The sequence below is a fragment of the Lepidochelys kempii genome, chromosome 5, assembly GCF_965140265.1.
Source record: "Lepidochelys kempii isolate rLepKem1 chromosome 5, rLepKem1.hap2, whole genome shotgun sequence".
Taxonomy (NCBI): domain Eukaryota; kingdom Metazoa; phylum Chordata; order Testudines; family Cheloniidae; genus Lepidochelys; species Lepidochelys kempii.
In genome coordinates, this window is record NC_133260.1 from 52,388,453 (window position 1) to 52,405,207 (window position 16,755).

At 38.8% G+C, this 16,755-nt stretch overlaps 1 protein-coding gene across 8 annotated transcripts in view; it reads right to left on the reverse strand.

Moving 5' to 3' along the window:
• Positions 1-16,755, reverse strand: part of SSBP2 (single stranded DNA binding protein 2) — a 273,747-nt gene that overhangs the window by 162,135 nt on the left and 94,857 nt on the right. For 2 of the 8 annotated variants that reach the window (XM_073344393.1, XM_073344391.1), the window contains one exon: positions 1,892-5,008. The exons of the other annotated variants lie outside the window; for them this stretch is intronic. In XM_073344393.1, the coding sequence (XP_073200494.1) occupies positions 3,447-4,367 (921 nt within the window). In that variant the 5' untranslated portion in view covers positions 4,368-5,008 and the 3' untranslated portion in view covers positions 1,892-3,446. Of the gene's footprint in view, positions 1-1,891; positions 5,009-16,755 lie in introns of those variants that run through there. 8 annotated transcript variants of the gene reach the window in all.

Sequence of the window (16,755 nt, forward strand, 5' to 3'; positions counted from 1 at the left end):
TAGTCTTCAGGAGGAAAAGAGAACTACTGAATGACTGAAATGTCTTGATTCACTGCTGCAATGAAATAACAAAACCAACCAACACTAAGAATTTAACAGGAAGCTCTCCTAATGGACTAGCACATCTCTACAGTATATACCTAGGCAGAGAACCAAGGTCAGGAATTTACAGATTCTAGATTACTGGAAATTTTGTATTTTATGAAACTGAGGGTGAAAGCTGTTTATGATTTCCACTCCCTTCTGGTACTTGATCCATAAAGCAACATGAAAATGACTGCTCCAGATACAGACATTTGATTGACTTCCCAAAGAGAAGCAAGATGTCAAAGTGACAGTAGTTGTCAAGGGAAGACTAGAAATCAGACTCTGTTACAGTATGCAAGTCTAGCAGTGAAAGACTCCCCCATGTACGGAAAGGTACATGGGTTAAATAACTAGGCCATATGCTCACTAATCACACCAGGAAAGGAAATACTAGATAACGAAACACCTCTAGGTCTACATTTAAAAATAACACCAAAAGAAAAAAAAAGAAAAGAAAAAAGAAACTTTTAACAGTGTATTTCAAAGGTTTTCTGTTTGGGTTTTTAATTTTTTTAAACCTTACATAAAGTGTATTTTGCCAAATGCCCGAAACAGAAAGAGTAAGAGAGATGGCTGGCACATAGCAAACAATCATAAACCCATTCCTTGGTTTAGGTCTCACAATGTCACAGTTGACTAACTCTCACTTCCTAATGTTTCCCTAGAAGGAACCATGCTGTTCCATCACCGGCGCCTCAGAGACTGCTGGATCACAAATCTGATCCATAGAGAGTCAGATAACAGGTGGAATTTAAAAACTGTATATGATGAGATTTTGACAAAGCTTTTTAAAATATATTTTATAACATTTAGGCTATTAAAATAATAATAGTAAATTAAGTTTGGAATAACTTAGGTGCTGCTGAATGCCTTTTATCCTTGCCAATTGATACTACTGATCAACTAATCAGGCATTGTCACAACACATTTTTCACAATAGGCAAGGGCAACTTTGGCGTCCAATGAACCAATTATCCACAATGAACCAATTATGCAAGTCAATCCAATTACAATGCTATGAATAGCATCAAATTCACCTATGTAACAAATGAAGGCAACATTTTTTTTTGCCATTAAAAGAGAACACTTTCAAAACATACAAAACACTTAAAGTTTTTAAAACATTAAATCATGGATAAAATTATAGGAAAACAACTATCAGAACTTTTAAAATAATTCTGCTGTAACCAAAAACACATTTTTAAAGATATATTACTGACTCTTTCTTTCGCTCTAGAAAAACAGTTGTCGGCTTTTCAAATCAAGCACAATTATTTAACAGATTTTTTTTTTGTGATTTAAAAAACAAGTAAAACCTCAAATGGAATTTAAAAAATATTATTTTTGAAGTTATCCTCAAACACTACATTATTCAGCTGCACTCTGATTTCACCATATATTAATAGTCAGTCCTACGGTTCATATAAAATTGAAAACAGCAAACTACTAAACGAACAAACAAGCGAAATACCTTAATAGCGTTATTTCTGGTATTTCCTCTCTGGTGCATTTTTGACTTTACTATTTGACATTCTTTTAACATCATTTTTGGATGTAATTTATTATGCAGGTGCCTGGTAGAAACTCTATAGTAAGAGTTGCATTCTAAAATGGACTTAAAATGGGATGTAAAAATCCTATTTTTTCTCTAAAAGTAGATGAGGAAGGATTTGAAATTTCACAAAGCGTCAGTTTTTATGTCCTTTGAATTTTCTATGTAGTTTTTGTTCTGTTTCTCTTCACAAATTTTGAAACAGGAATTCTGAATTCAGGCTCTGATCCGAAACTTTTCTTTCTCTGACAGTCCTACTGTCCTGTTACCTCTTAAAAACATTGTTTATCTTACACAAAACTTGGTAGACAGGTGTATCCTGAGTAGATCCTGTCCATAAGGTAAATTTTTAAAAGTTGAACTTAGGGTCATTTTTAGCTGTTATTCGTGTTGTAACTGAAAATTTATGCGCTATGCACACAAACCTGATTAGTTTTGTATCAATAGATGCCAGGTGCAGATAAACATGATTAGTCGATTATTAAGGAGGTATCCAAGTCTGACCAATTTTGGCCAAGGGCCTGGTGCACATAAAACCTCCATCAGGAGCTATGCTGTTCTATCTAATTCTCCCCAACACTTAGAATTAATGCGCAGCTGTTGCCATGTGAGAAAATATTCTTGGTCACCAGATGCACATCAACCAAACATAGATTTGTCCTCTCATCTAGCCCCAACCTCAACTTCCAATTAAGCATTTAAAAACACACACACACAAGAACGAGGAAATCAATACACACAAAAATTTATTGTGAAACAATACGGGTTGCTACACATATAATATACCTGTCGCAGATCTACACATAGGCAAGGAAATTAAAAGTGAAGCCACCTAACAAGACATATCCTCTAAACCATTCCAGACTACTGTACCCCTTCAAGGAGTCTGATTTGTCTTGTGTACCCTCAAGTTTCACCTCACTTAAAACTACTTGCTTACAAAATCAGACATAAAAGTACAAAACCATCACAGCACACTTTTACTGAAAAATTGCTTACTTTCTCATGTTTGCCATATAATTATAAAATAAATCAATTGGAATATAAATATTGTACTTATATTTCAGCGTATAGTATATAGAGCAGTTTAAATAAGTCATTATCGGTATGAAATTTTAGTTTGTACTGAGTTCGCTAGTGCTTTTTATGTAGCCTGTTGTAAAACTAGGCAAATATCTAGATGACTTGATGTATCCCCTGGAAGACCTAGAATCATAGAATATCAGGGTTGGAAGGGACCTCAGGAGGTCATCTAGTCCAACCCCCTGCTCAAAGCAGGACCAATCCCCAATTAAATCATCCCAGCCAGGGCTTTGTCAAGCCTGACCTTAAAAATTTCTAAGGAAGGAGATTCTACCACCTCCCTAGGTAACGCATTCCAGTGTTTCACCACCCTCCTAGTGAAAAAGTTTTTCCTAATATCCAACCTAAACCTCCCCCACTGCAACTTGAGACCATTACTCCTTGTCCTGTCATCTTCTATCACTGAGAATAGTCTAGAACCATCCTCTTTGGAACCACCTCTCAGGTAGTTGAAAGCAGCTATCAAATCCCCCCTCATTCTTCTTTTTTTGCAGACTAAACAATCCAGTTCCCTCAGCCTCTCCTCATAAGTCATGTGTTCCAGACCCCTAATCATTTTTGTTGCCCTTCGCTGGACTCTTTCCAATTTTTCCACATCCTTCTTGTAGTGTGGAGCCCAAAACTGGACACAGAACTCCAGATGAATCATAGAATATCAGGGTTGGAAGGGACCCCAGAAGGTCATCTAGTCCAACCCCCTGCTCGAAGCAGAACCAATTCCCAGTTAAATCATCCCAGCCAGGGCTTTGTCAAGTCTGACCTTAAAAACCTCTAAGGAAGGAGATTCTACCACCTCCCTAGGTAACGCATTCCAGTGTTTCACCACCCTCTTAGTGAAAAAGTTTTTCCTAATATCCAATCTAAATTTCCCCCACTGCAACTTGAGACCATTACTCCTCGTTCTGTCATCTGCTACCATTGAGAACAGTCTAGAGCCATCCTCTTTGGAACCCCCTTTCAGGTAGTTGAAAGCAGCCATCAAATCCCCCCTCATTCTTCTCTTCTGCAGGCTAAACAATCCCAGCTCCCTCAGCCTCTCCTCATAACTCATGTGTTCCAGTCCCCTAATCATTTTTGTTGCCCTTCGCTGGACTCTCTCCAATTTATCCACATCCTTCTTGAAGTGTGGGGCCCAAAACTGGACACAGTACTCCAGATGAGGCCTCACCAATGTCGAATAGAGGGGAACGATCACGTCCTTCGATCTGCTGGCTATGCCCCTACTTATACATCCCAAAATGCCATTGGCCTTCTTGGCAACAAGGGCACACTGCTGATTCATATCCAGCTTCTCGTCCACTGTCACCCCTAGGTCCTTTTCTGCAGAACTGCTGCCTAGCCATTCGGTCCCTAGTCTGTACCGCTGCATTGGATTCTTCCGTCCTAAGTGCAGGACCCTGCACTTATCCTTGTTGAACCTCATCAGATTTCTTTTGGCCCAATCCTCCAATTTGTCTAGGTCCCTCTGTATCCTATCCCTAACTGCCACCGTATCTACCACTCCTCCTAGTTTAGTATCATCCGCAAATTTGCTGAGAGTGCAATCCACACCATCCTCCAGATCATTTATGAAGATATTGAACAAAACCGGCCCCAGGACCGACCCTTGGGGCACTCCACTTGATACCGGCTGCCATCCAGACATGGAGGCACTGATCACTACCCGTTGAGCCCGACACTCTAGCCAACTTTCTACCCACCTTATAGTGCATTCACCAGCCCATACTTCTTTAACTTGCTGACAAGAATACTGTGGGAGACTGTGTCAAAAGCTTTGCTAAAGTCAAGAAACAATACATCCGCTGCTTTCCCTTCATCCACAGAACCAGTAATCTCATCATAGAAGGCGATTAGATTAGTCAGGCATGACCTTCCCTTGGTGAATCCATGCTGACTGTTCCTGATCACTTTCCTCTCGTGTAAGTGCTTCAGGATTGATTCTTTGAGGACCTGCTCCATGATTTTTCCAGGGACTGAGGTGAGGCTGACTGGCCTGTAGTTCCCAGGATCCTCCTTCTTCCCTTTTTTAAAGATGGGCACTACATTAGCCTTTTTCCAGTCGTCCGGGACTTCCCCCGATCGCCATGAGTTTTCAAAGATAATGGCCAATGGCTCTACAATCACAACCGCCAACTCCTTTAGCACTCTCGGATGCAACGCATCTGGCCCCATGGACTTGTGCACGTCCAGCTTTTCTAAATAGTCCCAAACCACTTCCTTCTCCACAGAGGGCTGGCCACGTACTCACCATGCTGTGTTGCCCAGCGCAGCAGTCTGGGAGCTGACCTTGTTCGTGAAGACAGAGGCAAAAAAAGCATTGAGTACATTAGCAACTTGGATTGCTAGATGTTTTGCTTCTTAAATAAAAATTTAAGATGGAAATTACTATAAAGAACAACATTTTCCTGACAAAAATTCTTCCACAGGACAACTAATAAAATAATTGTTTGTATGTGATATTAGCATGTCTAATTGTTTATAACAAGAACAAAAATAATAGTTTTAGTCTTTGATATTGTCAAGGCAATACCCCAAGATCCCCAACCATTTGCTAAGCCCTGCTTCAATAATAAAGGTAGTATACTTTTTTTGATCTTGGCTTTTAGTCATTAATAATGCAAAAGTCAATGGTTAAATACTATATCATAATATCTCTTAAGAAATGTCTTTCCTTTCCACCTATCCCTGAAATGCTGAAAAATATGAGTAGTTTGAAAACATACAATCTGATAACAAATATTTACAAATTATTATGTTCTATTATGGTTTAAAAAAAACAGGAAATTCCTGACATACATAGAGATACCAAGTCTTATATCACCATTTTCACTGATTCCCAGCAGTTCATCCATTAGGTTATAAAATTATTTCTTTTAAAAAGGTAGAAAAAGATCTTCAGAGATATGCCCTCAAACTCACTTCTATTTATATTGTGTTTGTTTAGAAGCTAAAGGCTCCCTATATGTCACTTAATGTTTAAGCTTAACCCACTAGTTTGTGCCAGCTTTGTCACTGGTACCTCCCTACACTTTCCCATAGCTCATTTTGAATACTACATTCCAAGTGTCGATGATCTATTTGTACTTGGTACAAAATATTCATGCTCCTTTGCTTTGAGAAGTTTCCTATTTTCTAATTCCAGAGCTGACTTCAGCTTTGCAAAGTGTTGTGGGATGCTTGACAGAGGTAAATCACTTTGTACTGAATACCCCAGGAGCTCATGGAGGTGTAGCTTTGACTTCAGTGGCAGCTGCTGGATGAGCAATACTTTTGAAAATCAGGTCACTTATTTAGGTGCTTAAATATGGACTTGGGAGCCTAACTTCAGGCATCCATTTCTGAAAGTCTGGGCCATAGTGCCACGGTCAACAGGGCCCAAATGCCTACCTTTTCCATCCCCCAATTATGTCCAACAACTCTCCATCCCTCAAATACTTTCATAAATTTTAAAAGCCTTTTAAAATGTTACTGATATTAAACCAAACGTCTTAAGAGTCATTTAAATCTAGATCTACTGTAATCTTAATATCCCAGCTGCTAATTAGGACAACACTACTAAGAAAACCATCCTGTGCTTTTGTTGCCAATCCTGTTTTGTGAACCATCAGGGGACTGAGTTATACAAGAATCCTGTTCTCCAAGAACTGGCACCAGCAATCTCGTTAATTTAAATCCCCCGCTGGTTCAGAAGACCAGAATGGCAGGAGTAGTTGAGATACATTGCAATACTGTCATTCAACTAAGGGTCTGGGTTTTTCCATACTGATTTATTCCGCATTTTGGGTAACTGACAGTAAAAAACAAAAACAAAACGTAAGGAAAAACCCTCATAACAACAAAACCATAACAAAATAAACTTAGCAATAAGACGTTTTTTAAAAGATTGACATTTATAAGGAAGAAAGCAATGTTATGCCTGCCAATCTTAACAGTATCCCTTTAGCCTACAGCCTGTGGACCAGATCAAACTTCCGACGACAGAGAATGGAAACACTGTCATTGATTTGAAGTTGAATGGGGCCCTGAATTAGCAACTAAAATATCAAGCAATCTTAAATTTGAACTGAGAAAACTCAGTTTTAAAAGGCCTATAATACTGTATTTTTATAACTAGAAAAAGGTTTAAAACAAAATAAAGCAAAATGTATGTTACTAAAGCAGACATGTCTCAAAGCAGCTTTTTAAGTTAACTGTTTACTTTTTGATTAGAGAGAAAATGGGCTAGGACAAGCACAAAATACACACTCTGTAGGGGAAGCTCGTTATCCATCCATCCATTATAAAATATTCCTACAACTTTTTTTTTTAAGCTTTAACAACTCCATTGCTTTCAGCAGGCCTTTGAAATTCAGCAGGTACCCACAGCACTGGGGCTGGAGATATGCCTTTTGGTTGTCCCATGAAATTCAGTTCAGCTTTGGCCAAATTATAAACTGTTAAAATAGGTATCTCCCTTCTCAGACTTGCAATCCTCAGGAACATTCTAGAGCCAGGACATGAACATGATATTCTAAAGACCTGTCTGGGCTCATGCCATCACCAAAACAGCAGCTGCTGCAATAGGGGTGGGGTTTGGGGGAAGCGGACTCCCTTCCGAGACCATCCCCCCGTGACAGAATATAAACTTGTATTCACACCCTACACACTATTGTAATAATCTTTGTACAAGGTATGCCTTATATCATTTGAAAACTCATAATTTGCTGGTCAATATTGTCTTGATAAAATGTGTGTGATAATATTGTATGTGAAGTTATAAAATTTGCCAGTAAGATGTTAAGAGTGCATGTTCAAAACTCACAAAGCACCAAACTGGTTAAACAGGCCTTTTGTCTTGAACAAAAGGAGTGTATGTTTGCCTTAATTTGCATTTAAGCAGTAAACAGAGTTATCAAGCAGAAAGGGAAAACAAATGAAGCCCAAATAGGTGGGGAAAAAAGCCCCCAGCAGGGTACAACCTTCCACACAGGCACTTTGTCTCCTAGTTCCTAGCTGGAAATATTTTTTCAAAGAGGGAGAGGGGGGACCGGAACTATAAAAAGAAGGTGCAAATGTAACCCATGCCTGTTTGGTGTGGTACCCTGCCCCTCCCGCTAGTGGCACCTGCACCATCTAGAGATTGATGAGTCTGCAACAGCCTTAGCTAAGGGCCATGCAGCTTTTAGCTCATGCAGTAGAGACTCATACACTAAGCTTCAAAATTCCAGGTTCAGTCCCACACACTGACGACTGGAGTCTACCAACGTTACACAAACACTCCAAGACTCCCTATCTGCCTCTAGGTGCATGACACCTAAGAATAAAAAGGAAAACAATCACTGGACTTTGAGGAAGTGGTCCTGACCTGAAGAGTTTGGTCAGTAAACCTGCTGGAAACACATGGGGAGAAATTTTGCTTGAATCTAATATAGTTTGTTAGATTAGGCACTAGTAAGCATTTTATCTTTAGTTTTCTTGTAACCATTCTGACTTTTATGCCTCACTACATGTACACGCTTAAAATCTCTCTCTCTCTATAGTTAATTAACTTGTTTTATTGTTTCATCTAATCCAGTGTGTTTAAGTTAAAGTGTCTGGGTAACTTCATTTATCGTGATAAGTTGGTGTATATTATTTCCTTAAAGAAATAACAAATTTAATATTTCTGGACTGTCTCGGAGAGGGCTCAACAGTACAGGACATACATTTCTTGGGAAATGTCCATGACCGGGAGTATGCTGGCATCACCCTGCAATATAATCAAGGCTGGTGAGACCAGGGTATGACTGGTAGGCTGCAGCTACACAAACACATCTGAGTGAGGCCTGCATGCTGGTGGCTGGTTGTGAGCAGTCCACGTTGGAGGCTACAGCAGCAAGACATTGCAAGGTACCATAGATTACAGAGCAGAGGTGACAGCCCTCCACTGGTCTGGATTGTACACTGGTATGTCACACCAACACACCTAGCACATGGCCCAACGGGCTCATCATGTCCCCAGGGGCACCATATGGAGCAGGCACCTCCCTTCACCTGCTGAGGAGGAGAAGGGACAGTGGCGAACTAAGACATGCCCCCCAACCAACTATCAAACCCAGCACATAGTGCCAGGGGCCCATCCTTCCTTCTGGGATAACAGCCTTCTCTGCTAATATAGTTAGTCCTCTAGTCCAAATGGTATAAGACAGTGCTGAAGATTCAGGGTTCAAACCCTGATGATAATGCACTTCGGGCGGTGGCGGGGGGGAGCAGGGGAAGTTAGGAAATGCCAGATTTATAGTTAACTGTACAACCTTAAGTCTAGCTCCTTGTGTTTATGTATTATGATGTAAACTTTAATTACATGATCACATTCTATTTTTTTCACAGGATCCTTCCTTCATTCAGTGCACAGGAAGGATGGATGAATGTGCAATCCAGTCTATGTGCAGGAGCTATATAGAGATGGAATGTGCTCAGTGCAGGCCAAATCTTTAGAAAGTAATGCTGCCATCCTCCAACAAGCTTCTAATGAGCGTGTCCAAACTGCAATTTTTCAGAGGATTCTAACTAAAGTTGTATGGATTTTCACTGGAGCAGCAAAAGGCGTATCCCTGACACCAGGCTGACCCTCCCCCCTGCAACCATCACGTCTCTGTTCCAAAACACGGAAGCACTAGAGCTTCTCAAAGAAACAGCTATAAGCATTTTTTTAACATTGGAAAAAATTATTTTCCCTAACCCAGTCCTAGGAAATCACTGAACCCTTTTTTTCTGAAACTTAACAAAAATCTTCAGACTGAAGCAGACACCTGGTATGGAAAATATCAGCTCGAACTGTTGAAGTTTGGCAACACTGCAAGCAACTGAAAACAGGGGCTTATAATGGAAAGTGTTAAACAACCTTAACTATAGGTGTCACTACCACTGCTGCTTATAATAATCATACATATAAGAAAACTGAAAAATTATGATTACATATTTCTTGGTATACTTCTTTTAATGGTACTAAAAACATTAATTGATATAGATTGATTTAAAAGATGTGCCTATGTGCTGAGGCATTTTCTAACAGTTTGGTAAAACATTAAAATACACACTGCATATGCCAAAGCAGTCTCTTGAAACCCCCTTGCAGGACAATTCTTTATACCACTTTCTTCTGATAATTCAGATTTCAAGAAGCTGAATGTAAAGAGTGTTCATTTTATATGTAATTTTTTAAAATGTAACCATTTAAAATCCTTTCACAGCAACTCAAGACACAGTTTTCTTATCATTTATGTTTCAATCCATATTTACATTACGTTATTTCTATTCCTAGAGATCTGAATACCCCACCCTTCTCTGAAGGGATATAATATTTTATACAAAATACACATGATGTAATTAAATCTGTTACTTATGTTTATGATATACATATTGACTAAAATTGATTAAAAAACTGGAACTATGAAAAAAGGTATGGAAAACATCTGAGGAATTCTATGTAACTGAAATAATGGGAGATTTGTAGTGCATTATCACAAAACAAACATGTGGGTAGCATGGGTGGCTATATTACCAGTACAACCTGTTCCCAGTTTCATCCCCAGAACAAGGATATTCTGACAAACTTCCAGTATTGCTAAACCCAAGCATTCCAAAATCACATGTCAACCCCTCAAAAACAATGAGATTGGCTTAAAAATCATAATAGAAAAAAACACATTTGGGGTTATTTTTATTTGCCTTCTGGTTTTTAAACCTTTAGGATTTAAAACTGGGTATATCTGGGTTCAAAAAAGAATTAGACATGTTTACAGATGATAGGTCCATCAATAGCTATTAGCCAAGATGGACAGGGATGGAACTCCATGCTCTTGAGTCCCTTAACCTTTAACTGCCAGAAGTTGTAGTTGGAGAGAAGGGATGGATCACTCAAAATTGCCTTGTTCTGTTCATTCCCTCTGAAGCATCTGGCACTGGACACAGTCAGAAGGGAGGATACTGACCTAGATGGACCATTGATCTGACCCAGTTTGGCCATTTTTATGGTACACTTGGATCATATATTCAAGCTTAGAAACTTACTTTTAAAAAAAGAAAGCTTGCATATTCTCACATAATTATACAATTCAAGGAGCTGAGGCTTCAAGAAAATATTGTGGCATTCACAATAAAAAAAAATCACCAGAGTTTATAATACTGTTTTTTCCAGACAGACCCTGGGAATTGTAGGTTTGACAGCAATGTATGCTGCAAAAGAGAGCATGGATATAAAAGGGCTCAGCTCCCTTTTCCTCCGTAAATGAGAGATCAGGGAAGAGGTCAGACTTGCAGGGCTTGTCCCTGTAGAAAAGGCCTGGGAGGAAGCCCGAGATTAGGTGGGACAGAAGGGAAAGAACTCTGTGGATTAGGACATTCACAGCCCTAGGGTGGATATAGCTGGGAGTAAAGGTAACCACTAATGAATGTCAAGGCTGGGTAGTGTTAGGCTAAGAGCCAGAAGTAGCCAAATTCCAGACGAGAGATAAAGGATTGGGAGAGTGCAGGAAGAGGCAATGGTCAAAGGGAATATTGAGGGCTTGGGATATGATTTTATTGGTGGTAGCTTCCTGCTTTGAGGCCCAAGGTCAAGGCTTCCCAAACACGGTGGAGGGAAACTCCTACCCTCTCCCTTGCATAAAGGCGGGGGGGAAATTCCTCAGATCCTCAAGGAAAGGCTCTAGCCCAGAGGAGGTAAAAAATGGTTGATTAGATACACTGCTTATTTTTGTTTAACCTGAAGAGGGGAGAGAGGGAAATTTGCTGGATTTGTTAAATTAAACTATCCAGCTACCAAAAAGTAAACTATCCCCGCATCCCAACCCTGCTCCCCAGCAGAAGTGCCGGGCAGGCAGGCAGGGCGGGAGAAGCCCCGCTCCCCGGCAGAAGCGCCAGGCAGCAGGGGAAGCCCCAGCAGCCTGACTCTGCTCCCCATCAGAAGCACCAGGCAGCAAGACAATCCCCAGGATTGGAGGAGCTCTGGCTCCATGCCTCAGGGCTGGGGGAGCTCTCATTTCCTGTTGCAACCCGGGGCCCACAGTGGGAGAATAGGGCAGGACCGTGGGTGGGATATGGGTGGGGCTACAGGGGGAAGGGGCAGAACGGGGTGCAGACGTGGGAGGGGTCACAGGCAGAAGGCGGAGATTGAGGGGTGGGACCACAGGTGGAAGGGGTGGGGAGGTGTCCCCCCCCACTTGCTCTGGCCCAGGGCCCCACAAAACCTTAACCCACCTCTGTCCTAGAGGAGAAGCCAAGACAGCAGCTGCATCTAATATCGGAAAGGTAAAATCAACCCTCTTATGATTCATGATTCCCACATCTCACCTCCCCCCACCCCAATAAAAAAAACAACACAACCTAAAACCCCATAACAAAACCCCATTGAAATAAAGAAATATAAAAAAACTGAAGATGCAATTCAGTAAATGCTGACTTGATACATATATTATGGGATTGTGTAAAACTACAACACTGGAATAATATACAAAACATAGTGAATGCATTGTTGGAACAGAATGAAAATTCTACTCTGGATGCATGAGAGTTCTCTCGAGTATCCCATCTGAAAATAACTGTACTTCTTCCTACAATCAGAAATGTCTACGTATTTTTTTCTTTTGAAATTTGATGTATCACACAGCAAAGGAAATCAGAAATGGGTCCATTTGAACATGAACTGTTCAGAAAGTACACAGAACACAACCAATGAAGAACTGGTTTCTAGGCTGAGAAATAATTTAAAAAACAGGTAAGGTGGGCTAATATCTTTTATCAGACCAACTTATGTTAATGAGTTCTCTCTCTCATATCCTGGGACTGACGCTGTTACAACAACCCTGCATACAACAGTGGTACTTTAAAAACAAACAAACAATAAAAAAAATAGCCTATTTCTTTTATAGTACCCCCTATGGTCCTGATACTGCAGACTCATAAGTGAGTTGAATGGGACAATTTACATACATAATATTACTAAAGTGCTAAGTGTTCACAGGATTGGGGCCAACGACCCTGATCCTGCAATCAGATCTGTGCAGGCAGATCACTCCAACTGAGCAGAACTGCACTGAAGTCAGTGTGCTGGGGCTTCACTTGGTTCAAGTGTCAGTCTCTACAGATCTGATCGCAGTGCTTGAGCCTGTGTGTGCCAAACTGGCTTGCAAGATATACTCTGTGTACTTTTGTCAATATAGAAAAAGTTTTAAAAGATGAAATTCATCTCATGGATTACATTCTTTCTTACACCTTTCACGCCTATTTAGTTTTTCAATAGTGTTTGAAATCGATACAGAAGGCACCCTTCTTTTAACAACTTTTAACATGTAAGTCAGTATAACAATGATTTAAAGAACCTTCTCAATGATCTCTTTCTGGTATTCACATCTGTGTTCTTTTTTAGGCACCATGCTTAAAAATACTCTTCTTCAGTTTCATAAAATAATCAAATTGAAAGTGAGAATCTTATTACTGCACAATATGCCAAACACAGACTTTGTGATAAGCTTTACTGCTCTGCTAATATTCTAAGGGACTCATTTTAGATTTGCTTAACACGTGCCTGGAAAAAACACAGGCTTAGAACATCCATCTGCTATCTAGTATGATGAAAGACCAGTGTTGAAGATCACAAATTGGAGAAGATATGCAACATCTAATAAGAACAGCTAAACAAATAATGCCTTTATGAGAGGTGGTGAAAAATGAAGCTATGAGGAGAAAATGCAGGTAAGCCTCCTGAGGGAACACAGATGTCTGTGGTTGAATGGAACTGTCACATTCAAACATTACACTAAATGTGAAATGCACATTCTACAACACAAGACACGGAGAAGAAAAAAAATCTGTTTAATTTTTAACCAAATTATTGCCTTAATACCGAAGTGAGGGGGAGACTCTCCCCTTTGGTCTTTAATTCACATTATTGTGAAGAAATTCAGCGTGAACAAAAAACTGACGTTTAAGAATTAATAGCTAGCTTTTCAGATCTCATTGGGTTCATTTGGGTTAATAACTGAAAAATTTGTTAAGATACATTTTCTTTTTATCTCACTTATTAGGGAAAGTCAGATTTCCTTGATTTTCCACACTTTAACTTTACAAGTTTAGGCTACTGAAATATGTCTGCAGCTGATGATCCCTGACATTCCCACTGACATCATATGAGGAATCCAAGTGGGAAAAAAATTGAGGGAAGAATCAGGTGTATCTGAGAGAAGTAAGGTTGCCAGTTCTGGTTGGACATATTCCTGGAGTTTTCATCACATGACATAATCTTTAATTAAAGATTAATCTTTAATTCCTGGAGACTTCAGAACAATCCTGGAGGGTTGGCAACCCCAGAGAGAAGGGAGCATGCAAAGGGAACAGATAAAAGTCCAGCACATGATGGGTATGTTGTATGATCAGTATTAAAGAATTATGCACCACTACAAAAATACACTGGCTACAGTAGTTTTTCAAAATGAAAAAATATTCATAAGAAGGCAACCTGCATCTCTCTTCTCAGTAACTACTATAGGCAACAAGGAAATGATCATATGAAAAATAAAATGCCAAAGTAAGAACACTGGGGAAAAAAGTAGATTATTCTAAAATTTTAATCCAATGTTTGTTCTCTGTTGATAAATTAATGTTTGTACAGTACTTTAGTGATGTAAAGTCAGTGCTAAGTATTACCATCAGGAGATCTTTAACTCCAAATGCAAGGCATTTGTTACCTTAGTTTAAAGGTTCTAATGTTGTTAAACCATTTAATCTCCTCTTTTATTTAAGATATAACTTCATTCAAATCTATAAAATGCATGTTATTAATGCATATGAATGAATCAGAATGGATCAATCTATGAGAACAATAAATATATGCAGCTTACAAGCATTAAAAAATTAGAAATGATAATATCACGTAAGTGGAATTTACTTGTACATGTTGACCTCAGTCACTTCAAAAATGATTACATACTTTTCTTTACAATAGATCTCTTAGGTACTTCAGATTATGTTTCTATCAAGTGTGTTCTGATCCATCATTTAAATTGGTACAGTATTTAGCAAGCAAACTATCCAAATTAATATATATAGATAGATCTCTATGAAACATGAGTATCATGCATAATCTCATTCATTTAAAAAAAAAGGAAGCAAAGTTTCTAGAACAATTGAAGCTGCATCTAAAACGTATCTACATACCAGAGAAGTTCACACTTTTAGACTCTTCTTTTTCAAATATTAAAATGCACAATATGAAATATGTACACATATGAAAGGTTTTAGTCTAAAGATTTTTTAAAAAATCTTTCTTTATTGAAACTTGTTACACCAAGAATATTGCTTCAGTCCAAGTGGCTATAGTAAAATTTTAAGCACCTAAGAAGTTTTAACTAGCACAAGCTTAATTATAGCAGCAGAAATACAACACTACAATGTGTATATCAAACAAAACTGAAAATTTAAATATGGGTAAGCAGATTGCTTCTACAAATATGTTATGAGTCAACTGTTGGACACTTAGGGACAAATGTGTACTCAACATAGCAGTGAGAGGAGATTCATAGAATCTCAGAAATGTAGGGTTGGCAGGGACCTCAAGAAGTTATTAAGTGCAGATCCTGGAGCTGAGACAAGAGAAAATATACTTAGACCAACAAATTTATTAGAGCAAATTTATTAGTCTCTAAGGTGCCATGAGTACTCCTTTTCTTTTTGCGGATACAGACTAACACGGCTGCTACTCTGAAACCTATACTTAGACCATCCCTGTCTAACCTGTTCTTAAAACGACCAGTGACAGGGATTCCACAATCTTCCCTAGAAGCCTACCTATTCTAGTACTTAACTATCCTTATAGTTAAAAAGTTTTTCCTAATATCTAACCTATATCTCCCATGCAGTAAATTAAGCCCATAACTTCTTGTCCTACAATGGAGATGGAGAACAATTGATCACCGTCCTCTTTATAACAGCCTTTAACGTCTTTAAAGACTGTCATCAAGCCCCACTCCATCTTCTTTTCTGAAGTCTAAACGCGCTCAGGTTGGCTTTTTTAACCTTTCTTCATGGTTCAGGTTTTCTAAACCTTTTATCATTTTTGTTGCTCTCCTCTGGACTCTCGCCAATTTGTCCACTTCTTTCCTAAAGTGTGGGGCCCAGAATTGGACACAGTATTCTAACTGAGGCCTCACCAATGCCAAGTAGAACAGGACAATTATATTCCTTGTCTTACATTCAATTTGGGATCCACTAAAATCCTGATGTCCTTTTCAGCAGTACTACCACTTAACTAGTTATTTCCCAATTTGTAAGTGTCCATTTGATTTTTTTCCTAAGTATAGGACTTTGCACTTGTCTTTATTGAATTTCATCTTGTTGATTCCAATTTGTTAAAGTCATTTTCAATTCTAATACTGGCCTTCAAAGTGCTTGCAACCCCTCTTACTTTGGTATTATTACAAACCTTTTTATAAACAATACTCTCCACTCCCTATCCAAGTCATTAACGAAAATATTGAATAGAACCGGATCTGGGACTGACCCCTGTGGAACCCCACAAGATATGTTCTCCAAGTTTGACAGTGGACCATTAATAACTATTCTGAGTATGGTCTTTCAACCAGTTGTGCACCCACCTTATAGTAATTTCAACTTTGTTTCAAAATTTATTGTATTTTTAATTTTATATTATACCCATTACCTAACCAATTAGAATACCAGTTAACTGGTCAGTTAGCATAACATGAACAAACCAAGTACTACTACCTGTTAGAATACCAGTAACAATACCAATTACCAACGTAACCAGCTTTACTTGTAGTCCATGCTATGACTCATTTCCCCAATGATCCAGTAAGACTTATAACTAAATGATCTTTAGTCTTATAAATTTAATGAAGAAACATGAAAATAAAACATTTTCATAGTGTGTATGTTTATGTACTTACAGATGTACAATGCTCCAACACACACACACACCCTGTGTAAAAGGTACATTAAACTGGAGTTAACGTTGAGTACATATCAGTATTTTTAAAATATTACAGGGATATTATAATTAT